Source organism: Necator americanus, chromosome X (assembly GCF_031761385.1).
Source record: "Necator americanus strain Aroian chromosome X, whole genome shotgun sequence".
NCBI lineage: Eukaryota > Metazoa > Nematoda > Chromadorea > Rhabditida > Ancylostomatidae > Necator > Necator americanus.
In genome coordinates, this window is record NC_087376.1 from 22,521,313 (window position 1) to 22,547,314 (window position 26,002).

At 42.4% G+C, this 26,002-nt stretch overlaps 6 protein-coding genes across 7 annotated transcripts; 5 read left to right on the forward strand and 1 right to left on the reverse strand.

Annotated features, from left to right (window-relative positions):
* Window positions 1-97: 97 nt before the first annotated feature.
* Window positions 98-640, forward strand: RB195_024843 (uncharacterized protein; the record flags this gene model as incomplete). Its single annotated transcript, XM_064212759.1, has 1 exon — window positions 98-640. The coding sequence occupies one exon, from the start codon at window positions 98-100 to the stop codon at window positions 638-640; it is 543 nt and encodes a 180-aa protein (XP_064068640.1).
* Window positions 641-1,890: 1,250 nt separating this feature from the next.
* On the reverse strand, window positions 1,891-2,127 carry RB195_024844 (uncharacterized protein; the record flags this gene model as incomplete). The annotated part of the gene is made up of 1 exon (XM_064212760.1): window positions 1,891-2,127. The coding sequence occupies one exon, from the start codon at window positions 2,125-2,127 to the stop codon at window positions 1,891-1,893; it is 237 nt and encodes a 78-aa protein (XP_064068641.1).
* A 170-nt stretch (window positions 2,128-2,297) lies between these two features.
* On the forward strand, window positions 2,298-2,759 carry RB195_024845 (uncharacterized protein; the record flags this gene model as incomplete). The annotated part of the gene is made up of 1 exon (XM_064212761.1): window positions 2,298-2,759. The coding sequence occupies one exon, from the start codon at window positions 2,298-2,300 to the stop codon at window positions 2,757-2,759; it is 462 nt and encodes a 153-aa protein (XP_064068642.1).
* A 54-nt stretch (window positions 2,760-2,813) lies between these two features.
* Window positions 2,814-3,203, forward strand: RB195_024846 (uncharacterized protein; the record flags this gene model as incomplete). The annotated part of the gene is made up of 1 exon (XM_064212762.1): window positions 2,814-3,203. The coding sequence occupies one exon, from the start codon at window positions 2,814-2,816 to the stop codon at window positions 3,201-3,203; it is 390 nt and encodes a 129-aa protein (XP_064068643.1).
* Window positions 3,204-13,834: 10,631 nt separating this feature from the next.
* RB195_024847 (uncharacterized protein) lies at window positions 13,835-15,754 on the forward strand (the record flags this gene model as incomplete). 2 transcript variants are annotated; one of them, XM_064212764.1, is made up of 6 exons in its annotated part: window positions 13,835-14,161; window positions 14,222-14,371; window positions 14,893-15,076; window positions 15,141-15,285; window positions 15,345-15,500; window positions 15,574-15,754. In XM_064212764.1, 6 exons carry the CDS (start codon window positions 13,835-13,837, stop codon window positions 15,752-15,754), a joined length of 1,143 nt encoding a protein of 380 aa, XP_064068644.1. The 2 variants fall into 2 exon arrangements, with proteins under 2 accessions (XP_064068644.1, XP_064068645.1); XM_064212763.1 differs by having other exon boundaries at window positions 13,877-14,161.
* Window positions 15,755-22,208: 6,454 nt separating this feature from the next.
* On the forward strand, window positions 22,209-22,634 carry RB195_024848 (uncharacterized protein; the record flags this gene model as incomplete). Its single annotated transcript, XM_064212765.1, has 1 exon — window positions 22,209-22,634. The coding sequence occupies one exon, from the start codon at window positions 22,209-22,211 to the stop codon at window positions 22,632-22,634; it is 426 nt and encodes a 141-aa protein (XP_064068646.1).
* Window positions 22,635-26,002: the final 3,368 nt, after the last annotated feature.

Genomic DNA, 26,002 nt, shown 5'->3' on the forward strand with positions numbered 1-26,002 from the left:
CGCTGGACTGCCGATCACTGTCGAGAGAACTCCAAGAAACCGCCTTGTCTAGGCTTCTGCGATATCTGTCCTGTTTGCTGCACTGCAGGAAACATGCATGAGAGATCGGCCTGTCATCAGCATCGAACATTACACCATATACTGCGGCGATGCTGATGAGAAGAAAGTGGGTGACTGCGCTATAGCTGTGAGAAACGATTACAAGAACCTGGTGGAGGAATTCGGCTCAACGTTGTCTAGATGCGCCTTTTTACGACTGCGGGATCGCAGAGGACGTAGACTCCGGATCGCAAGTGCTCACGCACCTACGAAAACCGCTGAGGACAACAGCAAGGACGCCTTCTATGATGAACTCAATGCGTTGATGTCTAAAATACCAAGCCAGCAGGTGGACATTGCCAGAATCAACGCAAATGCGAAAATGAGACTCGAAAAACAATCTCATGTGCTGAAAAAATGGTATTATCCAGCGAAGCGCACATCGGATAACTGTGACCCTATTGTTTACTTACGTGAGCAGACGAGCCTCATCATCGCCTTCACGTTTAAGAGGAATCATCGACGTCATCAGCTCACGTGGCAGGGTTCAACTCCTTTAACGCCTGAAGAGGAGCACAAGCGGAAGATGAGGACTCTTTAACTTCAGCTCGACTATTTTCTGACGAGGAACATCCCTGACTCGGATATCCGAAAATCCAGAGCTGTTTGGAACGTTGCTTTCTACTCTAACAACCGTCCAGTTCCTCTCAGCCTTAAGATACGGTTCTACAAGAGGAACCAAGGAGTATCTCCTCAACCGAAAATCAACATCGCAGGTCTGAAAGACGAAGAATGCAGAACGAATTTCCGCCAACATGTGTCTATTCATGTTGCAGTATGGACCAAGAAGAAGCTTTACGATGCGGATTTCTTCACGAAGTGCATCAAGGAAGCTGCAAAGGAAACCCTCTCGGTTCAAATGAAGCAGAAGTTTGTCTCTGCATCTGCGGAAACGAGATCCACGCACAATTCTGTATGTGTCGCCCACAGCACTGGCGATTTCAACTAGGAAAAGCGTTTTAGAACATGCGTCGTCAACTGCAACAAGACCGCGATAACGAGTGGACGTCGAGAGCGAAGGAGTTTGAAACAGCGTGGGAGGACAAGAACCTGCGGAAAGTGTATGCTTTATTAAAGGCATCACCCCACTAATCTGGGGTGGTCCGGATTTCAGGTGGAGAGTTCCTATACGGGGTCGTAGAGTATGGAGAGAAGGGTGAATTCGTCTATTTCTTCCTAATTGCCGTGAAAAACGGTCCAGAAGATGCGGCGCATGCACAAGGCTGGCGTGCCCCAATCGAACTCCTTGTGGAAAATAGCACGCCAGAACGCTCGAAGCCGCATCTTCCAGGCCGTTTTTTACGGCAATTAGGAAGAAATAGACGAATTCACCCTTCACTCCATGCTCTACGACTACTATAGGCATAACCCACCTGAAACCCGCACCACCCCAGATTCGTGGGGTGAACTAATATAGCGGCAAGATGAAAAGGCCCTCAAGTCCTTAACACTGCTGGTGGAAAGGCTGTCGCTGAAGCAACCCTTCCAACTGGAGATATCACTTCAAGGCCTTGCTAAACCGGCAAGCGCCGTCATCTCCTGAACTCAAGCACAGTTCATAGATCGCCAGCGATTAACGACAAACGACCGACTGAGTCGGATGCTCTGGTTTGTATCCAAAAGATGAAAAATGGAAAATCTGGAGGAGACGACGGGATTAACGCAGAAATGCTGCAATATCTTCCTCCGTCTGAATTTCGCGAAATGACAAATATCATCCGTTCAATATGGATAGACGAAAGGATACCTGACTCATGGAGACACGCTATCTTCTCCCTCCACAAGAAGTTATCACACACAAACCAGCACTTGCGATCCGGAGTCGTGAGCACTTGCGATCCGGAGTCTACGTCCTCTGCGATCCCGCAGTCGTAAAAAGGCGCATCTAGACAACGTTGAGCCGAATTCCTCCACCAGGTTCTTGTAATCGTTTCTCACAGCTATAGCGCAGTCACCCACTTTCTTCTCATCAGCATCGCCGCAGTATATGGTGTAATGTTCGATGCTGATGACAGGCCGATCTCTCATGCATGTTTCCTGCAGTGCAGCAAACAGGACAGATATCGCAGAAGCCTAGACAAGGCGGTTTCTTGGAGTTCTCTCGACAGTGATCGGTCACAAACCCTAGGAATTATCGAAAAATCTTTTTGCTGCGTGTTATGTACAGGAATTATCGAAAAATCTTTTTGCTGCGTGTTATGTACAAGGTTTTGAAGCGGATTATCCTGGACCGTCTCATTAAACATCGCGAAGAAACAACGCGCGACGCGCAAGCTGGCTTTCGTCCTGGCCTAGCTACGATTGACCAAGTGTTCATCCTCAGGAGAGTGATCGAAATCTGGCAGCGGTACTCTAGGCCAATTCAATTAGCGTTTCTGGACTTTGTAGCCGCTTTCGACTCCCCTCATCGAGGCCGTCTTCTTAACGCGAATGGAGTACCAGGAAAGTTCGTTCGCTTCCTTTATGACATGAATCAACGAACAACTGCTACATTTCGAAAACCAGCCAGATATACAACACCATTTGAGGTGGTAACTGGAGTAAGACTAGGTGCAGTGGCAGGACCCTTTCTGTTCAACTTCGCTATCGACGACATCATGCGAAGAACAGTCGATCACTGTCCTGCTGACATCGTCTTAGCAACATCATGTACCCCTTGACCGACCGTCTCGAGTACGATAGTACTCGTCGATGAGTTATGTAACCTGGGCTGTATGCTGAAGAACAACGGCAGCTACGAGAGAGATGTTCAGCAAAGATGCGCTAAGGCCACTTCTGCATTTAACTACTTAACGAAATGCCTGTGGTTGACCCCCATCACCAACGAAGTCAAGTTGCTAGTCTACCTATCCGCAATTCGCCCTATCATGATGTACGGATCGGAGAGTTGGGCAGCACCATTTACAGTGCTGGACAGACTAGACTGCACGGAAAGAAAGCTGCTTAGACGGCTACTTGGCTACTTTTGGCATAGGGTGTGCCACAATGAAGAGCTTTACGCAGAGGTCGATGTGGTTTACCGACACGTGGAAGTTACCAACATCTTACACTGCCATCGAAAGCGGCTACAGAAAATCGTATTCGCTTATTTGATCATACATTAAGGTAATGAAACCAGCAGGTCGCCTTGTTCATCGAGTTTTGAGGAGTTTGTCGGATTCAATCTGGAAGCATTCAATCTGGGCATCTGGCCGAAAGCTGAAATTGTGGACTAAGATGGTAAAGAGGACCTAAAGACACCCGGCGTGAATATGCAGTTTATGCGAGACCTAAGGTTTCGCAGGATATGGAATAGCGACAAATGGATTGGTTCCGTGCAAGCTCTCGCAGGAGGTTGGGCAGAGCGACGTTCAAGGACGACACACCTTTACAAAAATGAGGGTAATCGCGTCAGGCGATGACATCAGCCGGGCGATTAAGTCAGCAAGTCACTGCTGTAATAAATATTAGTATACAGTGTTACAAGTAAAATAAAAATATACGATATAATATAAACGCTACAGACACCTCACTGCAGGGATCAGAAGTATACATATCTGCACATGTAATTTGAACACATGGGAAGGTTTTTAGCGCGGGTTAGACGACACAATTTTTCTCTTTTGGCACTGATTACGGATATTGCGAGTTCAATTCCAGGTGGAATCATCATTTCTGAAAAATGGAAAAAGCAGCTGAGTACTACAAGGAACACGTTTTAAAAGTATTTACGCACTATTTCCTAATACTTACACACAATTTTATCTTTTAATAGCCGTGAATAGTTCGATTAGTTCCCTCCGGAATCTTGATTTTTTACAAGACGGAGAAAAAACTACTGAGAAGATGATTTTACAGGCAGTTTTCCTGAAATAATATTCGCAGCATTATTCACACCATTTAAGCTGATTTGAAATGTCGTGCGATTTGTTTGGGGCGGGGAACTCAAACCGATTAAGTGCGACCTTGTTATTATGTAGTAGCGGGTCGCCGCTGCACCAGTCCAGGCACTGAGATCATCTTCGAAGGTCTTGCTCCACAAAAGGCGGGTTTAATCCATTCTATCTGGATAAACTAACTTGTAAAGAAATTCCACAGTTTTGCGCAGTGTCGCAAATAATTTCCTTAAAGGTGACTCAAGCAAGTTTTAAGCCACAAACTGTAGGAGAGGGGACGGAGACGGGTCGTAAGGGGGATCGGAAGAGAAGAAGAAAATGAAGAGAGCAAAGAGGAAAGGACGAAGGGGTAGTCGAAGTTAATCAACCACACATTAAGTGGTGCAAAGTGTCAGAAAAATAGGTGGTGTTAAGTACTTTTAAAATATTTTGCTAGAATAATTTCACACCTTTTGGTCCGGGATTGGTTTGGGGAAAATGCTAAACAAACAAAGTACATTGAAATTAGCATAAATGCAAGGGTTCATTAATATGAAAGCAAAAGGAAGAGTGTAAATTTTACTATGCATTATGAACTAAACCTGACAGCCTTACTTTAAAGTGAGTTGTTTGGAAAAATGTTCACTGAGATAATGAAAAATATTGAGTACGAGAGAAGGAATCAAAACGAGTGAGTGTCCGGTAATCACAGTCAGCTGACAATTTGAGGACAAACCAATAAATACTTAAGTAAATATAGCGTATTGGAAATAAAGTGATAGAACTTGTGAAGGTGATGAAATGAAAACAAAGAGTCGTAAAATAAAAATCTTCATCTTTTTAAAAATTCAACTTGCTGCCATAACCATCAGATCCAAACATTGCAAATTTCTTTACTATTATTTTATATCAAAGAAATGGAAATGACCAGAGGTAACCCTGTATTGAGTACTGTAATACTGTAAGAGGCCGTAGGTAACAAACTTCACTTCTTTCATAGCTTGAACATTGCTTCGGCAGTCCTTCGCTAGTCAATTCAATATATTGAAGATCTGCAGTGCTACGGAAGCGTAGCGTCGAGAATTCGCTTAGGAATGGATTACAAACGAAATTTTTTAGAAGGTAACAGCAGTGGAGGATAAACTGATTTCGTAGAAAAGGACGCCGTCTTCCACGCCGGTTTTGCCACAATTAGAGGAAGAAAAGCGGAGCCACGCTCGGTTCTGTAATACGCTACCTGAACTCAACTTCCTCTCTGAAGTCTCCGTACCAAGTCAATTTCGTAGTACTCTGCCCTTGAAAGTCATATTTTCTTTGCGAGGGGTGCTGTAGCGCAGTAAGTAAGAGATTCCGTTGGAGAGTTACGCGTTCGTAAGCTCCAAGCAGTTCTGAATTGAAGTGAACGCGGTGGCGCATCCCAAGTGGATTAGTTAACGTCAGACACTTTACACGCTCCATTCCCTATCCAAAATATTATCTATTCAATCTCTTGTACTTCAAATGTTGGTCGGTCTGTAGCAACACATGCAATAATTTGACAATGTTCCGTAGAAAATTCACAAGGAAGACTCAAATAAGTGGTTTGAATCGAACAAAAAATTAGTGTCAAACCGGACAGTCCGAATATTTTCTGCACCACCCAGCTTACTTGAAAAAAGCTGTTGCGTAGACCCTCTTGCTCTCTTCCTTTTGTCAAGCTCTTCTGGTCAATTTTCATGAATAGTGAAGCATACCATTGCAAGTATTCAATATAATTTATCCAACTTAATAAATGCGCTTTGGTGGATAAATAGTCTTGGTTGAATACATTGTTATCCAATAAAAAGTGAATCAACCACCGGGAATATATATTCACTCATTCTAGTATTGGAAATGTTTATCCAACAAACAGCTAGCTCCCAGCAACGAAGTCCTATTGCACCGAATTTGCGTCGGCAAATCAACCCAATAATAGTGGATGGTGCGCTTGGGGAAATCTTAGAGGCACCTTGGAAGCAGAACAGAACACCAAACTGATGGAATAGAATAGTGCTAAGACTACGAACACTTTTTCCCGTATAGTACTACATGGATAGAACTATGTACGTAGCCTTAGCAAAGCTCTTTTCCATTGCAGCATGTGAAAAGGTTCCCGTAGATTTCGGAGCATTCCTCCGATAATGCCTTGGTAGACCAATAGAGCGAGACAGTGATGGAGCGTATCTTAACGAGATCGACCCTGTCGTTGCGCAAATAGTTGGCTCTGTCTGCCTATCACCGATCATGCGTGGCATCGCAACACTAAAAAGGATCCTGGTCCTAGTTCATTAATAATCACGGAACCCTTTTAATCACGCTAAAATATAGTTCATGGGCCACCAAACCTTTTCGGGAACCAGTGTATCGTAGTGTAGCGGTTAGAAGTTCCGCTTACTGCACGATCGATTGGAGGTTCGAATCCGTCTTAGTGCTCACCAAGCCTTTCATCCCTCCGAGATCCATAAATTGGTACAGACTTGTCTGGGAGGATAAAAACACTGATTTGACACATCGGCTAGCCACCGCACGTCATTGGTTGCAGTTGGGTCAGTTGCACGTTCGCAAACCTCACACGATTCAGGATTGTAGTGACCGTGGGGGCCAATCCCAAGCGGACTGATCATCGCCAGACACTTTATCCTTAATCCTTATCTCACGGTAGGATTTTCCTGTTCATGGTACAGGCACATATTTGAGCACTATCGATTAGTCGATGTTCTGCGACTAGTCTACAAGTGACATTCACGAATAAAGTTGGCAGTTTTGGAATAAATGAACGAAAGCAAACGAAGCTGTTAAAAGTTGACCGTACCCATAGGAAAAAAAGTGTTTTCGAGAGAAACCTTCTGTATATCTGACTTCTTGAAGAGAAAGAGTCCACGAAGGTGGATTTCTAAAAATCCTGAGGCTAATGTTTGGACCATATCCGCTGCTTCACTCTCAGTGAACCACCACACAAATTGATACGTCATGTAGTACTAAAAAAATAAAAAAGATAATAGATAGTGTTTGGCGTTAATCAATCCTCTTGAGATGCGCTACCTCGTTCACTTCCATGCAGAATTGTTTGAGGTTCACGAACCCGTAACTAGTCTGTACAATGGCGGAATCGAACCTCCAATCTATCATCATGTTGCATCCACAAAGGAACCTCCTACCGACTGCGCTACACCTTTCCACTAGTTTTGGCACTTGCTTCATTTTGCGTCATCAACACGTTTCACGCAGGCTGTAGATGCATCATCCATACTATAGCAAACCAGGAAAATGGCGACTCCTTCACTGTTCTGCAAATTTTCACTGCATCCATGAAAGAAAAACCACCATTATGATTGAAACTTCCTCCCACTATTAGTTTTCAATCAAATAGAAAGCACATGCAAGACTTTCAGTCATAACAAATTTTGTATACGTGGTGATTGTACACCAGGGCATCCTCTCCATTCACACCGCATCAGTGCGAAGTACACAGCTAATACGAAAGGGAATAAAACGGAGGGGAGGGGAGGGGGGACTTTTCGCTAGTTAACTTGCATTTTTGATGGACTTTTCGTTTAAAGCCAGTTTTGATACCAATAATTAGGAAGTAGTTGAAAGAATTAATTTCAGGTCTCGATATCTGTAGTTCAAGAGGGAAGAACTGCTCCTAGGAAGAAAAAAAGACTTCAGTGAATTTATATTTGATATGTGTGTTCGAAATTTTGTGATACTCGAATGAAAGGTTGAAGAGAGATTATTATTTATTGCTTACATAAGGAACGCGTTCAATGCAAATACGAAGCGTCTCGAAAATAAACCTGCAGGATAATTTTGCCATTTCTGTTTTAAAAAGAGCTTTGAATGTTTTAAACAAATAAACGAATGAAGAGGGAGGAGACAGGAATCTATGGAAAGATGGGGCAAGAGTAAATATTGTACACAGACATGAATCGAGTAAGTCAGCTTAATTTTACATAGAGTTCTACAAAAATACATTTTTCGTCTTCCCCTTTTTCAACTTAAATAAAAAGTAATGAATGAAAATAATGAGTATGACAAACCAAATCCAAGCAAGAAAGTGTCAGGACGGGACTTCCAACTCATGGAACGAAAAAACATGTAATAATTCAATAAACATAGTGCGTCACATACCCACACACACAAATGCATACATACATACATACATACATACATACATACATACATACATACATACATACATACATACATACATACATACATACATACATACATACATACATACATACATACATACATACATACATACATACATACATACATACATACATACATACATACATACATACATACATACATACATACATACATACATACATACATACATACATACATACATACATACATACATACATACATACATACATACATACATACATACATACATACATACATACATACATACATACATACATACATACATACATACATACATACATACATACATACATACATACATACATACATACATACATACATACATACATACATACATACATACATACATACATACATACATACATACATACATACATACATACATACATACATACATACATACATACATACATACATACATACATACATACATACATACATACATACATACATACATACATACATACATACATACATACATACATACATACATACATACATACATACATACATACATACATACATACATACATACATACATACATACATACATACATACATACATACATACATACATACATACATACATACATACATACATACATACATACATACATACATACATACATACATACATACATACATACATACATACATACATACATACATACATACATACATACATACATACATACATACATACATACATACATACATACATACATACATACATACATACATACATACATACATACATACATACATACATACATACATACATACATACATACATACATACATACATACATACATACATACATACATACATACATACATACATACATACATACATACATACATACATACATACATACATACATACATACATACATACATACATACATACATACATACATACATACATACATACATACATACATACATACATACATACATACATACATACATACATACATACATACATACATACATACATACATACATACATACATACATACATACATACATACATACATACATACATACATACATACATACATACATACATACATACATACATACATACATACATACATACATACATACATACATACATACATACATACATACATACATACATACATACATACATACATACATACATACATACATACATACATACATACATACATACATACATACATACATACATACATACATGCATACATACATACATACATACATACATACATACATACATACATACATACATACATACATACATACAACTCCCTCATACTTTCGTACATGCATCTGATCACGCCTTGCCTGAGCAATTTGCGTTGTAGCGTATCCTAACATTCCCGGTCGCTACCGCCTGTATGGCTGTATCATGGGTGCGTTGAAAAGTATTATGAAGTCCGTCAATAACCATGGAACGTTTTTAGGTGCCTTAAATGTAGTTCACGAGCTGTTTAACTGCTTGGAAAATCAGACACGTTCGCTGGGATTTTCTGGTGGCAACCTTGAGAAGTAAATGATTAATGTGACCTCAAAATTGTAATCGCGCCGGTCCAATCGAGTCCTCATGTGAAATATGAGGAAAAGACCAACTTAGGAGTTCATTTAAATGAATCCACAACTTCCCGAGGATAATATCTGGACAGTATTCGCTGCTTCTCTGTCTTAGTGGACAGTTACACTTTTCGACTTGTCACGTAGTATTGAAATTACTACTCCTTTTTAAAGTTCTTATTAAGTGGAGGTTTTTTTCAAAACTGGCCCCAGAAGAACGCCAGAGAAATTTCAAATTTGGACCCTCCGGCTACATGCGCAAAAGAAGAGCTTTTCGAGTTTATCATAGTGACAAAAACTGTCCATCGAAACTTACAATTTCAAAAGCCCTTTTCTCTACGCTGCATGTGGGAACTGCCAGTTGGAGAATATCTTAACGGAACAGACCCCATCATCGCCAGTAGAAGGTTTTGTCTGACGGATGTGGCTGCAGCGCCAGAGTTCTATGCGAGATCTGACCATCGCCTCCTCTGAGGGAGATTTTCCTTTAGCCGGAGAAAAGAGAAAACCACAAAGTTCAATGAACGAAGTTCTAGAACCATCATTAACTGGGATCTCTTCGCTACGGTAGCCAGCTTTTGGGAAGATTCCGCAATGGACAATATTGACGGGGCCACAAAGAGAATCCTGTCTGTAGAAACTCTTGAACTAATACGCCAGGGTGAAGCAGAACGGGCCGTAGGCAACCAAGAACTCACGTCCGAGTCATCCCACGTTTGCAGTGAGGCGATGAAAGAAAACCTTACAAAGAGAAGAGCAGGAGTGTAGGCTGAAGTTGCAGAGGTAAGCAAAAGCATTCACTATGTCCTTCGACACTTCGACAATCGCAAGATGAGCTTTCTCCGGAACCCAACGGCATCGAGAAGGGAAACGAAGAAAATCATCCAATAATGCTACTCTGATTTCTTCGTCAGCCATGTCCACTTGCGTACTCACCATCTGAGGGAAGACGGACATGTCATTCCGGAGGCTCTCCCATCCGAAGTACCACATGCTTTCATGTCAGTAAGAAATCACACGGCACTCGGTCCCGAGAGAATAAGATTAGAACATCTGAAGAATCTTCTGCCAGCTCTTATTGACACTCTAACAGACCCTTTACGCTTTACCTGTCGGAATGCAAGGTTCCTAAACAATGGGCCAGCAAGACCGTGCTGTCGTCTAAGAAGGGAGATTCGCATCACATCGGCAACTATCGCCCAATCTACTTAACAACTGTCTTCTGCAATCTTTTTACAAGATCCTGAACAGGATTAAAAACAGTCAGATGAAAGACAATCATGCAAGCAAGCAGGGTTTCGATAACAATTCAGGACGACTGGCCACATTCACACTGTTTCGAACCTCATCCAGGTATCGCGATAGTACAAGATACGGCTATGCCTCACTTCATTCACTTAAAGAAGGCATTCGACTCAACTAAGACTGAAACAGTCATGGAAACCTTGGATAACCAAGACGTCACTATTCGGTACATAAAGGTACTTTGAGAGTTGTACAGTAACTTCACGACGGGAGTCACCATTCTACAAGAATAACGTAATCGACGTGAAGAAATTGGTCCGATAGGATGACACAATCTCACCTGAAATATTCAGTCACTCCGCACGAGACAATACTATCTGCGCTTTACTGATGGCAGCGTTCTGATAGCATCTAGCATCTGCCAAGTGAAACTGGTCGAATTTGAAGAAACATGTGGATGCATCGGTCCTCAGCTGAATCTGCAAAAGATCTGCAAATCTGTTCATTCAAAACGGATGGGGCTCGGATGTTTCATTTACGCTGAACAGTAAGAACATATCCGAATGCACCAGCTAGGTTTATTTGAGTCGGGAAGTGAACATGAAGAACGACCTGACCCCCGAGCTCAGTAGGAGGAGACGAGATGCTTGGGGAGTGTAAAAGACCATTGAAATGTAGTGAGGAAGAACAGGAGCATCCAGTTCCGTGCTCACCTCTTTACTCCACCGTACTTCCTGTTTTGACTTCAGAAACTTCAGAAAAAAAAAACTTCGGAAACCTGAGCACTTCGCAACCAGGAAGAAAACTCGGTGAGCATCATTGAGCGTGCAGTCGAAAGAGTGATGGTAGGAGTATCCCGCTCCACACAGACAGGATTCGATGGGGGGGGGGGGCACGATTCGAAGTTCTATTAGCCTAATTCAGTCAGCGATCGATGATTAGAGACGCCGCCGCGTTTGCCAAGGAAAGCAAAATAAGGTGACCCGGACACGTGAGGCATTTCAACGACAACAGTTTTAGCACAGCCGTGAGCGACTGTCTTCCACGCGATATAAAGCGCTTTACAAGAAGACTGCCGACCCAACGGTCTCCCAAGACTTCCCAAAAAGTTTTGCAAAGAAAAGTTTGATGCCTTCCATGTCCCACGCGAAAAAAGGATACCCTGGGCGACAATCACACGCGATCGGGGTGAATGGAATTATTACTGGCGCCTATTCGACCAGTTCAAAAAACAACGGGAACAGAGGTGAACAAGGTGATTTTGTATTTCACAGTAGAAGAGAATATGAATTTACCTCAATCTCTGGATCGTCATCCTGCACATATTTCAGAGGTTCTCAATCAGCTAGCCCTTATCTTTATTATCCATCCATCAATAAAACCCTAGAGACGTGTTTTCAAAACAACGCTCGTTTTGACCTGATTTGACACACTTTACTTGAGGATTTCCTTTCTCTTCTACAAAATAAAAACAGTAACTCCTATGAAGCAGCAGAAAAGTGTGCGTTTCGAATAAAAGGATAAAGTGCACTGCGTTGATCTATCCCTGTGGGGATGGGCCTACCGTCCGACTTCAATTCAGTATCGTTTGAAATTTTATGAACGCACATGCAGCCTGCACGTGCAGCCTACACACTGCACAACTCCTTGCAAGTCCAGTCGAGCTGTCAAAACCGTTTTTTTTTTATCCTCCAGACTACTTTGTTACCAATTCATCGAGCTGTGAGGGATGAAAGGTTTCGTTGGCTCTAGGGTGGTGTCAAACTATCGACCATGCAATATCAGCAGAACCTCTTAGCGACGGCGCTACACCCTTCCCATTGCGCTTCGAAGTTTTTTTTTTTTTTCTGCAGCAAAAGTGACTGAATACACGTAAGTGACAGTTTTTCAACTGAGTGACTTCTGATTCATGAAGCATCTACAATTTATACTGACCTTTGTTTTTTTGAAGAAATGTCATTCTTTGCAACTTGTCACAACTTGTTGATAATCTCAAATTACCTATTTCGGCTAGTAAAGTGCTGGTAATGAGAATGGATTTCTAAATTCTTCTTCAAAAAATAAGAAAGCTAGAAGTTTGTTCTAGGCCCCGATTTGAACCCTATAGTTCACTATAATCAATTATAAGATTCCTTCAAACGATTATGCCCTCAGATAGCTTACATAGTTGACAAATGAGGAGGTCTTTGTGGACGAGTACAACGGCAAGATGGTTTCACTAAGCGGCGCAATCTGACTGGCGGCCTTGACCCGAGTTGCCGACGGGCTGCGATAGCGCGAGGTACACAGTGCGGCCCTCACTGAGTCGTTTGCACAGCGCGCAAATAATAGGTGCCCGCGGCCAATAATCGATCGAGCAAATAATGGAGCGTTCTTTTACTTGTCTTCTCATTCTGGACAGTAGTTGTCCTCGATACTGCTACAGCAGTGCGACGATGTTTATATATGAACAATGATTAACCTATGTTTTGACATGTTCCCCAAGTGACACGCTACCTGACATCTCCGCTCCGCACTGCACCTCTGCAACACCAGCCTATTCTCGGAAAGGAAAAGAACAGAAGTGTCACTAGTTGGTTTGTAAGGCACTTTACTCTTTGGGATTCATGACTTCTAGTGAACGGTGCACTTCTACACAAGCACTGATGCACAGAGAGCACCTTAAAGGCCTCATCTGCACTTACCAGCGTTCAGAATTGCTGAATGCACAACAGTTTAAGTGGTGCAATTTTGGTGTAGCCCTCAAGTTAGCGTGGCAGTGCTATGATTTCCTTTACAGCATTGTGCCAGATTTTGAAATATCTCAGGGATGTAGGATGCCACGTAAATGAAGTGGGAAATGCCGCTGATTACTGGCAGAGCGTGGTATGACCCGGAGACGACCTTGCGTCCTGCGTCTCTCAAAACGAATGGTATCTGGTTGCGCGCTGTTCGCCTGTGAGCGGCGCAGTGTCTTGCCTCGCGGCATTCTGCCTGTACCATACAGCGGCGATTGGTCGCTCCTGTTCGTCACCATGTTAATACTTACTAGTCAGAAAGATCGCTCGGTCATCGACCGAATTGGCACTGCTCTACGTGTTGCGCAGGAAGGAGCTTTTAGTCCTACTCTTACTGGATCCCCTGAACCTCCAACTTCGCCGAGTCATTTGAAGCGTAGTGCTTCATCAGTTGAACCTACCAGCAGCTATAAGAAGGTCCGCTTCGAAGCGGAAACCGAAGACGACCTCTCAGACTCAGATAGCAGCTCGTTGCAGTGTGCCGCTGAGGAAACCACTAGCAACGGTTCAGTAAGCCCACACCTCAGTTTCGCTAGTTCTGTTTGTCTGGACGACATATTTTGCTCAGTTCCTGGTCGGCTCTCCCTTCTTAGCAGCACCTGTAAATATAAAGTTACTCTTGCCGAGGTGAGCATCTTTACATCATGTGCGTTAGATTCTGAATGGTACTGTTCCCCTCTATGTTTTGCATTCGTCCTATTTGTTTACAGTAGCATTCAATGTTCGTTTTGTTCTTCACCTTTTCAGTGGTGTTTATCTGTGAACCTGCGGTCTTACATGAAGTTAGGGAAGGGTATGTATTTGTGCTGAATTTGCATTTGCATGAGTCGTAATGGACCCACTTTAGCGATTGCCTCATGGAAAATGCTTGGTCGGCCTTCGCATAACGTTTTATAAACACAAAACGCAACAAAAGAGCGCTATCGCGGCTGAGAGCGCTAGACAGACGAGGCTTTGGGGCGCCGCCCCTAGGCGGTTTACCTAATTTTCCCACAACCGGACCGATCAATACCAATATTGTGAGCGTAACGGAAAGTCAGCATCTTTCACCTACGTGGTTTCAATCTCCTTAATCTTTGCATAGTGAAGAAAGCAAAGGTCGTGAATTCGTGAAGTTGTGCCGTGTATTCCTACATAGACCTTTCCAGATACAAAGACGTCTCTCACCTCCAGAAAATTTGAACGCCTCGATCCTCGGTGGGATTTTGAGGAGAGCGAAATCCAAGAACGGTGGCAAGGAGCTGAGGGATATGCTAGATAAAATGGGTTTGAATTTACCAGTAGGCCGACGCAAGTCGGCTACCGTCACTCTACTCACCTCCCTTGTTGAAGGTCACCGACCCTTTTGAGCATATTTGGAGCATTTCCCAGCAGATACTGAGTTGTTTTGTTCTAGGTGAAGCTACACATCTTGCTCGCGACTTCGCTTTTATCACCGAGACGGAATTTCCAGCTGTCAGTCTAGCTGCCCATGTTACTGAGCAACATCGAACTAATAACGAAAACTTGCAAAAACGGAAAGAGTGCTTGTTGAGTGCCGTGTGAGTGTTTTATTTCTTATACATCAAAGAAATGACGTTTTATGTTGTTCCTCATTAAGGCAGATTTTGCAAGAGTTCATAGATTTGCTGAGCTCATCCTCAGTTGACGAGGTTGCCGCACCTTACACAATACAAGCAGACCTCCGACACTTCAGCTTATGTACTCACGGATTTGGAACTCCAGCAATGATAGCATCTATGCAAGCCTTCCTCAAGTAATTTTTTTTTTTCGCGAAAGACACTCCTTGACATTTCTGTACATTTCTTAAGAGATGAGTCTTTTTCGAGGTATGTGAAAGCGTCGATGGAGAATCTCACTCCTGCAAATGTAGTTCAGTCGTTTGATCCGGATGAAATCGACTTCGCTACTTTGTATCAGAAAATGCAAATGAAGGGTATCAATTCGAGTGTTATCAGGAGTGTTCTTAACAGTCCAACGCTGTTTAACGTGGCCAACGTCCCTCAATAGAACTACAATTGCGGCATTGCATAACGAAATGCCCATTCGTTGGAATTAAGCCTTTAAGTTTTGCGCAGTTTTATTTTGGTGGCGTAAACATCTACATTTGAGCTTGAAAGGCAGCCTACACATATGTAGATAGCCATTCCTCTATATCATGAATTTTGCTTACTTTGCATGTTTTTTTTTTGTGTGCAATGCAATGGCTAAAGATTATGCGACGAAGAAGGCTACTGTGACACTATTGTGGCCTGCTGTTTGTGTTTAGTTTGCTTCCATAAGCACTTTATTTTTCCGATATTGTTCTCCTCCAGTGGTCAGTGGAATTTGTATTCACTTTTTTTTTATTGATACCCTAGAAATCTTTCATGGCAAGAGTTTGTACCAACTTTCGAGGTTGATTTTTCATCGCATAACTGTGTTTAGTGACTGCTCCTTCTCGTTTATAATTTTATGTCATACCTATTACTAGTAATTGTTTTAACTGTCTTCATATGTGCACAGTTTTTTTTCTTCACTTGAGCAGCCTGTCATTAATTCACTTCAAGTTAGTGTTGTACGGGAACTTGACGTGTTCACTATCACTTTTCTGCCTTCAGACATGATGTTACGTGTTGGACGATCTTGAAAAGCTTCAGTCGTCACTTCTTTGTTTATGACGCCTCTCTATCATTACTTTAAAAGAATTGTTAAACCATTGCTGGCAGTGATCCTTATTAAATCGTTTTGAGTTTTTTTCCATCCAGAAATAAGAAGTATGAAATGAAGTAAAGAATATCAACTCCAAAGCAGTGTAATTTACTTCTGATAGAGGATATTTCCATCACAACCAGCGAAAATGCCCTCCTCATAACTGCGACAGGGAGGAGCAGAACCTTCCACGGGTGAAGGGAGTTTAACTCATGGGGTGCAGCTCAAGTGAAGGGAGTCCCTCCGCCAACAGTCCAAAAGTGAAGGGGTACCTTCACCAACCGTCCCAAAGTGAAGTGGTCGGAGTACCGGCTCCGGCTTTCGCATCTATCCCCCTACTTGGAGATAGTGTTTGGTGCCCTCTGCCTTTCGAGAGGGTGAGACAGCTTTGCATCGGCTATATTGACGTTGCAGACAATAGTGAGCGGCTGCTTCTATTTTCAACCAGTAAATCTTGTCACTTTTTATTAGAGCTAAACTTTTCCACCCGCATTTCTTCTGCAATTTCTAAACGTGGACCTAGCGGTTGTGAGGAAGCTAAATGTAGGAAGTGCAACAAGTGAAAGAAGAAGGAAAAAAGTATTATTAGAGGTATCTACGTTGAATATATAAAAGAACTTATTTCTTTCTTTGGTCTCTTTATATAGTCGGTTCAAAACGACATGAAATTTGGTGCGATTGCGAAAGCAGCTGCACTCGTAGTGGAGCGGTGGAGCGTAGCGGTTGGTGTCGAGGTTTTTGCATGCACTACTCATCGCTGTAGTTCAGGATGGTCCCACCTCGATCCCAACTGATAGCTCCAGCGCCCCGTTTCGAGTGCAGCCACATATGCGACTGCAACGAGCTTCACATCGTTTTGACAGGGGTATACCTTTGTCCTGTCTAAGTTGTTCGCTCTGTATCGTTGTGATGTACTTGAAAACAATCAACCAAGATTAAAACGGAGCTAGCTTTAATTTAAGGCAGCATATCACCGAACTAACAGAATTGGGAACACTCAACGAATAGGTAGAGGTAGGAGTGTAGTTCACGACTACGAACGTGATAGCGCTCAAGTAAAGGCATCACCCCACGAATCTGGAGTGGTACGGATTTCCGGTGAAGTATTCGTATACGAGGTCATAGATTATAGGGAGGAGGGTGATTCTGTTCATTTCTTCCTAATTTCCGTAGAAAAGGGCCCGAAAGATACGGCTTCGAGCGTTCCGGCGCGCTAATTTATACAAGGAGTTCGAATGGAGCGCGCCAGTCCTGTGCGGCTCCGCATCTTCCGAGATGTTTTTTTTTTTTGTTATTGGGAAGAAATGGACGGAATCACACCCCTCTCCATAATCTACTATTCCGTATACGAACACTTCACCTGAAATCCGTACCACCTCAGATTCGTGAGGAGATGCCTTTAAGCCTACGAACTCAAAAAAAAGGCGTGTGGAACGGTCTTTGCTGCACGGTCCCTCTACGATGCAACTTGTTACTTGATCGAAAGCGAATAATGCTGTCGTCCAATTCGTACACAATCCAACCAGTGTAACTGAAATGAGTAGCAGAAGCTCTTCAATTTGCACAGCTGTAGATGCGTTGCAAAATGTCATCGTTCTACCTTCCTTAATAGGTTGCATAGTTGGGAACGCAGGTGGAACTTATTGACTGTTTCACATACTTTTCTCTGGATTAGAAGAGCAAAACTGAAATTACACTCCTGTTCGTTAACTAAATCGCTATCCCTATTTATCTTTTGACCATTCTCCAGCGATACCTCGCCGCATGGCATGGTAGCTGTGCGGTTTTCCTGGCTCCCCCAGGCAATACTAGTGCTAGCTTGAGCACGCAGTTATCGTGTAGGCTGTGTGATTGAGGGCGTATATGATTACAAATATACGAAGATCTGGTAGAATGCTCTAAAAGGTCATGTCAGTTTTGTATAGGTCTATTCGGAGAGGATACCGTACAATGTTCTAAGCCACCTTAGCCGTGTAGAAAGGGATTGTTCCTCTCCTCAGAAGTAATAAACTTCTAGCCAAACTGTCCACTACAGCAGACGTTCTCTCTCCCTGCAGCACCCGTTCTCTCCTTTTTTTCTCTAGAGCTGGAACGTCCAATCATCTGATCTTGTAGTCCTTTTTCCACTGTTCTTCGTTCATTTACTTCACCATAAGACATCTTTCACCCTGCTTCGCCATGCGTACCTCTGCTTCCTGCGCTATCTGCAGAAAAACCCCTTTTTGTTGCAAGTCTTCTAAAAATCTAGGAAGAAAAGCCATTTTTGCATAAGAGTTTAAGAGTGAGGACTGGGAAAGAATACTCCTCTCATAAAGCGAATTCAAAAAGCATAAGGAGATAAGTAAATTTGTAATAAATGGTACTTGCCGTAGTTCACGAAGTTAGAGGACGAGAGAAATGTGATTTATGAGGCGAACTCAACACTGCTCTAATCTAATTCTACATTAGAGCACAAAAACGTTCTTAACTGTCTAGTGCGGATTGCGGAGAAGCCATGACTCAGGCCATTTTCGGTTCTTTTTTTTTGTTGAAAGTAGTGGAGGTTGTGGGTTGGCTATTTCACGTTCAGTGACCCTGTTTGGAGTGCTTGGTAAAGTTAGAACAGAAGCAGTTCGAGCTCTACCTTCGTTTTTTCTCTTAGTAGATGTAGTCCACATGTCATAGATCCTCTAAGACTAATGCTTAGGTCTTTCTGCCCCGACTGGGTCGACTATTCACTTGCCGTGATGAGCTGTCCATTGATGAACTATCGTCTTCTCAAATGGAAAAGCCATTTGACAGTTAAGGACGGTTGTTGTGCTCCAAGAACGACTCTTGGGTTCTGAGACACAGCTGGATTAGAGCAGTGTTGAGCGGCTAGCCGAACTACCTTATCGCCAAAGAACGTAGTTCTCATTTACTTTTAGAATGCTCACGAAGAAAACCACACAGATCACGAACAAGCGGAGCAGACCCTGGCATACACCCTTCCGTCGAATGTCCGAGTTTCGTTCAAACGTTTTACAAATTAGACTTGGCGGTTCACTGTGTGGAGGAGCAAAAGTACGGTTGCTCAGACGCTTCAGCGAAAGAATTTGATTTCTGTCCAATCTTCGAAACATTTGTCAAATGTAGGTTCGTGGTACAATTATGTAATTCCATTTTAGAAATAGTTAGCTTTGAAATAACGCGAAACGTGTTCTAAGTCTACAACACGAAGGCACGTTTGCATATTATTTTCATAGTTGAGGACTATTTTCATACCTACGCTTCCTACTACGCTTCCTAAAATGTTAGGCAAGATGGGAAAAAGATTGACTCTCGAGATTTGAAGAGTGGTACAAAAACAAGAGGCGTTTTCATAAGCATTGCCCTTGCTTTGTAGTGGTAGTCTTTTCAGATACAGAATGATGCCAACAGTTTTGAGCTTTCTCCTTCGTAGGTACGGGTCCGTAGTGAAAACGTATTTGGAGTCAATGCGTGTTTAAAGAACATATGACACACACCATCAGCTGCACATTATTTGGCACTTTCGAGTGAAGACAAGTCGATACTAGTAGTAAGAATTCAATCACAAACGGTGTGGTCATCACAATTCGCTCGTTATTGTAATCGCCAGCCATTGGTAACAACTTGATAGTGACGAAGTGACTATATGTAAGTGAATAGCACAATGAAATGTTGCGCAAGATAGTCAAATGGCATCAAAAGAAAAAAAAAACATGCAGAGCTGTCTTTATTTGTAGAAAAAGAACCCAGATGAAAATGATGATGATGAAATGCTTTGTAAACAGTCAAAATTCTATCGCAAACGTGGCCAATGGCGGCTTGAAAAAGTCTAGTGTAGGTAGGTTTGGTTGCTTTTAGTGTGTTATTAATGCCCAACAGCGTTGTGGGTCTTTACTTTCGTTCTCTGTTTGTTGTTACATAGAATATTTTTGTAGATCTTTATTCAACTTGATATTCATTTAAATCGCTCTTCATTCCGACAATCCATGTCTGTGTACAAGATAGTCTAAATGTTTATGTGCATATCACCATTGTTTCAGGCTTGCTCTATACTTCTTATTACAACTGTTGTTCTTCTTCAGAACTTCTATCGGCCGTTTGCTTTTGCTGTTACTTGCTTTTGCTCTTACGATGTAAAATTTACTATATAGCCATTTAGCTGCTTGTTAGTGTGATTGCTTGTTTGTTTAATCTTCTATTGATTGTCACTCGCGCTCCGAGATTCTTTTCATTGGTGCTGGCCATAATTTGGATTAGTTATGTAGACACAGTATTTGTTCACTTGTTATATTGATACTGGTCATTGTTCGTTGTTATGTATTTACATTTGTAAACGCCCACAATATTTAGTGGACATCATTTCTGAATAGTCAATGGAGAATAGTACTTACTTAGATGGCCCCTCTTTGCTGGACTTGTGGGCCGCAGTATCTCTTCCACTCGTTTCGTTCTCTCGCCATTGTCATTCAAGCTCTCAAGTTTTGTGAGTGACGTTGACGAGAGCCTCGCGTTAGCCTCGCGGACGTGGCAGCGGTGTCTGCACACGTCTCCGCTGCGTAACAGAACGCTGGAAGAATTGTCAAGTCGAATAGAGGGCACGAAGATCTTGGTCCGTGAGTTGGTCCGTAGCTTCTCTGACGGATGCGAATGCTGACCATGCTGCTCTCATTCTTCTATTCAGTTCTTCCTTCAAGTCGTTTTCCGTGTTCATACAACGTCCGAGGTATACGTATGACGAAGTTTCCACGATTTGGGAGTCTTCAAGTTGTACTCCTCCGCCCTCGCAGTGGGCTTCATGAACTGTGTCTTCTTTCTGTTTATTTGCAGTCCTATTCTTTTCCCTGCTTCATTCAATTCGTTAAGCATCGTTTCTGCTTCATTGGTACTGCTCGAAAAGAACGATGTCGTCCGCAAAACGAAGGTTCGAGAGAAATCTTCCATTAATATGTATGCCCCTTTCTTCCCAGGATAGTGATTTCATTATCCATTGCAATGCAGCCGTGAACAGCTTCGGCGATATAGTATCGCCTTGCCGTACCCCCTTTCCAATGGGTATGGTGAGAGAGCGGTGGAAAAGCTGTATCCTAGTCGTGCATCGATCGTAGCAATTGGTTAATGTCCTCACATACGACGCGTCCACACCTTGATCGACCAGCGCTGACAGTATTGCATTCGTTTCTACACTGTCAAAGGCTTTCTCATAGTCGACGAAAGTCAGGAAAAGGGGAAGGCGGTGTTCCCGGTAAACCTCTATGACCCTCGGCCCGCTCTGGATGTAGTCCAGGCAGCTGAACCCTTGACGGAATCCGGCTTCTTCTTGAGGTTGGGCTCCATCCGGCGTCCTAGATATGCGCGTGAGGATGATCTTGGTGAAATACTGCGTACACTCACCGCATGCGGCTGCTTATCCAGTTTTTTGTATTCTGACTTCTTTTTTTCCTTTCCTTTGGCTTTCATAAACTTTATATCTTCATATTTCACTCACATTTCTTCATCCTATTCTTGGTTTTGCTAACTCGTTTCCTTTCTTACTCTAATTCCTTCCGTTCACGTCTCGAATTCAGTTTTCCGTGTTTCTCTGTTGCAAATCGTCAGTACTGATTATTGATGCCATGCCTGGATCTACTCAGCGCGCCCTTCGTAATTTTTCAAAATGAAAGAACCCATCAGCACATCTCGAGCGGTTTCTCATGCCTAAAATGATGAGATTGACGTCGAATCGCTCTCTTGTGCTGAAATCATCAACGAAATTTTGGAAAGAAACACCGATCCTGTCATTGAGAAGATGGTTCTTGCCTTGAAAACAAAAATCACACAGGAAGTGACCGATGGAGTTGAAGCTGAAAAGGGGGCCCGCAGTATTGTGATCACTGGCTTAGCGGAATTGGATGCTGATAGGTCTTTGATAGAAAGACAGAGGGACATCGGAGAAAAAGTGGCCAATGTCCTTTGTACGCTTGAAGTTGACTGCCCACCCGAAATAGCTTATAGGTTGGGAAAGTTCAATGGTAACAAGCCACGTCTTGTTGAAGTTGTACTCCCTTCTCGTTCCCACTGGGCTAAGGTTCAGTCGAGAGCGCACCTCCTACGCCGCTCAAGCCTTTCGAACATATTTGTACGTAAAAACATGACGGCGGCAGAACGAAAACGGGATTATGAGTTGAGGCACGAGGCTCGTCTAAGAAATGAACGCTCATATACGCGTGAGTGAATGGTTTACAAAGATGCTCTCACTCACATCACCGAACTTCCCCGCAAACCAATGACGGGAAACATGTAATCCAGCGTGGAACTCTCTCTAAGACAAAACGTATTTTGTTTAAAGCACGCAGCATAGTAAACAAATTGCACTTTTTTCACTCTTTTCTTCGTCTGCACCAACCTGATGTATTAGCTGTTATTGAAGCATGGCTCAGGTCTACAATTACCGATTCTGAACTAATAGCCGATTTACCATACTTCGTGTTTCACTCAGACAGGCCGCTCCAGAAGGCGGAGGTATCTGCTTCTTAGTTAGCGACAAATTTCACGCGGTTCTCATTCCACTCAAACATCAAATGGCTGCTGATATGTTGTGCCTTGAACTCCTCTCTCCTTTCACATCTCATTCTCTCAAATTTGTAGTTACCTGATTCAGATTCTGCTAGGACGGATGATAATACCTTGTTTGATGCTGTTTTTGAACTCTCCCTTTCGTCACCTAAAATCGTAATTGTGGGCGACTTTAATGTTGACATGAATAAACATAGCAATTCCACTACTGAACGCTTCAAAGCTTTATTGGAAAGTTGTGATCTAGCCCAAAACATTGATGCTCCCATTCGTTTACATTCCATTCTCGACCCCGTTCTTTCTTCCGGATCAGTGATATCGAAATTATAGTATATTATAGTGTATTATATTACTAGTATTAGTGATATCGAAATTCTGCCTCCCTTTGCCGGTTCCGATCATAATGTTGTTTCTTTCAAGTTCGACTTTAATACCGAACAACCCCTCTGTCTGCCCTTGCCACATTTCAGTCGAGTAAACTATTCCGAGCTACGTAGATTTCTCTCTCGTGTGGACTGGCTCGAAGTTTTCGACAACTATCGGTCGGTTGCAGAAATGTATCGCCGTTTTTGCCTAGTGATGTACGATAGTTTAGCCAAGTTTGCCCCGCTGAAGGTTATCAAGAATTGTGTACCTAGTTATCCTTTGCATTCACGAAATCTATTCGATCAAAAAAATTGACTCGTCTACCAACTTGATAATCCTTTGAACAACGCTCTCTATAAGAAAATTTGTCCTGATCTTGACTATCACATGAAAAAATACCTTGCATATCGTGAGCGGCGTTTGTTTAATACATGTATGAAAAAGTTGCATAACTTTCTTGCTAAAAGAATTAAACAAGCACAAAAACTGCCTGTGTTGAGGACTGACAATGAGAATTTGATCAAAACCGATCTCGAAAAAGCTAATGCACTTGCTGAATTCTTTGCTTCTAACTACTCATTAGAACTGGATGGAAGCTGTCATAATCTTCCATTGCCAACTACTGATTGCTCTGCCATTCAGGTTCCTCAAAGGCCCTTCGACTTTGTCATTCATCCAAATGAAGTCCTTACCGTTCTGAAACGTTTAAATCCTCCGTTTTTGAATGCCTATTATGGCATTCCTCAGGTATTTTATCAAAAACGTGCAGATGTTTTGCGTCTTCCTCTTGCTCATATTTTTAATGCTTATCTTCAGTGAAGTTCCTAACATTTGGAAAGAGGCACTTATTACCGCAATACCCAAAAAAAAGCAATTCTAACGCTCTCTCGAACTTTTGCCTCATCAGTATTGTATCCTCCGCAAGCAAACTTTTGGAAAAGATAATCAACGAACAACTAATTGAGTGGCTATCAACAGCAGATGTCATTCCTTTCGAACAACACGGCTTCCAATCTGGATCCTCCACTACTTCGCTATTGTCTGATTCGGGCTATGATTGGATGACCGAAGTAAACAAAGGGAAGTCAGTTGATGTATTATTATTCGAGCTATCTAAAGCGTTTGACATGGTGAACGACGAGAAGCTTCTCTTTAAACTCCAAAACTATGGAATTAGCGGACAATTGCTCAGTTGGTTGAAATCGTATCTTCAAGAACGACACATGACTGTAAAGGTCTATAACAGTTACTCCAAGCGTTATACATTGCAAATCGGCGTTCAGCAAGGCAGTGCACTCTCGCCTCTCCTTTTCCTTGCGTACACTGCTGACATTTGCAGCTATTTGAAAACCCACCCTGACATGAAAGTTCAAATGTTCGAGGACGACATCAAAAAAATATTTTTCGTATCGACCTAATGAGCGAACTTTCGCCCACAACGCTGTTTCCCTAGAAAAAAAAGGAAAAAATTAAATCTTTCTAAAACAGTAGCGTTGCATTTCGGAGGGGCTCCTCAGATTCCCTACTTTTGCAATCCAACAAATATTCAATATCAAGAGCAAGTTCAAGACCTTGGGGTAATAATTGATAAATCGTTCGACTTCTCCACTCATTTTGACTTAGTCACCAAAAAAGCGCCGTCGTCTATTTTCATATTAATGAGGAACGCGCACGTTAAGAAGCCTGATTTACTAATATTTCTTTACAAGACATACATTTCGCCACATCTAGAATACGCCGCGCAAGTCTGGAATCCATTCTTGGAGGAGGATATCAAAAAGTTAGAAAAAATTCAACAAATTTTCACTAGACTGGTTTATTATAGATGCTTTCCGATCCGGGTTACCCTGAAACACTCTTCCTATGAAAGTCGACTTAACGCGCTGAAATTGAAGAGCTTGAAGTACAGATGAGTAGTCAACGATTTAGTTTTGGATTTTCGGATCTCACGAATGGAAGTTAAACTAAAGGCGAGCAAGTATTGGATTTTCCGACCAACAAGCGGGAGAACAGAAAGCTTCAATTTGCACTACTCTAAACTCAGAAGAAAACTTCTCAACTATGTTTAACTTCTTTTCCTGCAGAGTTGTGCGTTGGATTAACCTACTTCCAGCTGAAGTTATGTCTAGTCCAAACTCGAAGATATTCAAAAGCTATCCATATTAAATGTCCTACCAATTCTAGACATGAGCGATGCCTAAAATCTCATTGTTTCAGAGACGTAGAGCAAGTTCCTCCCCTAACAAGCGACCACAATAAGCATTGGGTTGATATGTGTTTTTAGCTCACACTTTTAGTTCCTCTTTTTCTGTTGCGTATTATGACACTAGCTAGCTCGAATTCTGCCTTGATATGCTCCTTTTCAAATTCGTCCCTACAATTGGTCCTTATTCTCTCCTAGTGGTGGAAAGCCGTTCAAGGATAGCAAAGTTAGTGAGCCCTTGCACTTGAAGTCCCCCTACCCGTTCGCTCAGGGTCCCTGACGGATTCCTCCGTATTGGTCACCCAAACCCTGGTATCCTTTTATCTACCTAGCGTTCTGGGTCTGGGAAAAGGATTTCGCGTGAGGATTACTTACCTTCTGTAGCACGAGAATGACTTGCCAACCCACCACCCCTTTCGCTTTGAGGGGCCAGTCTTGTTGTATCAAATTTTATTCTA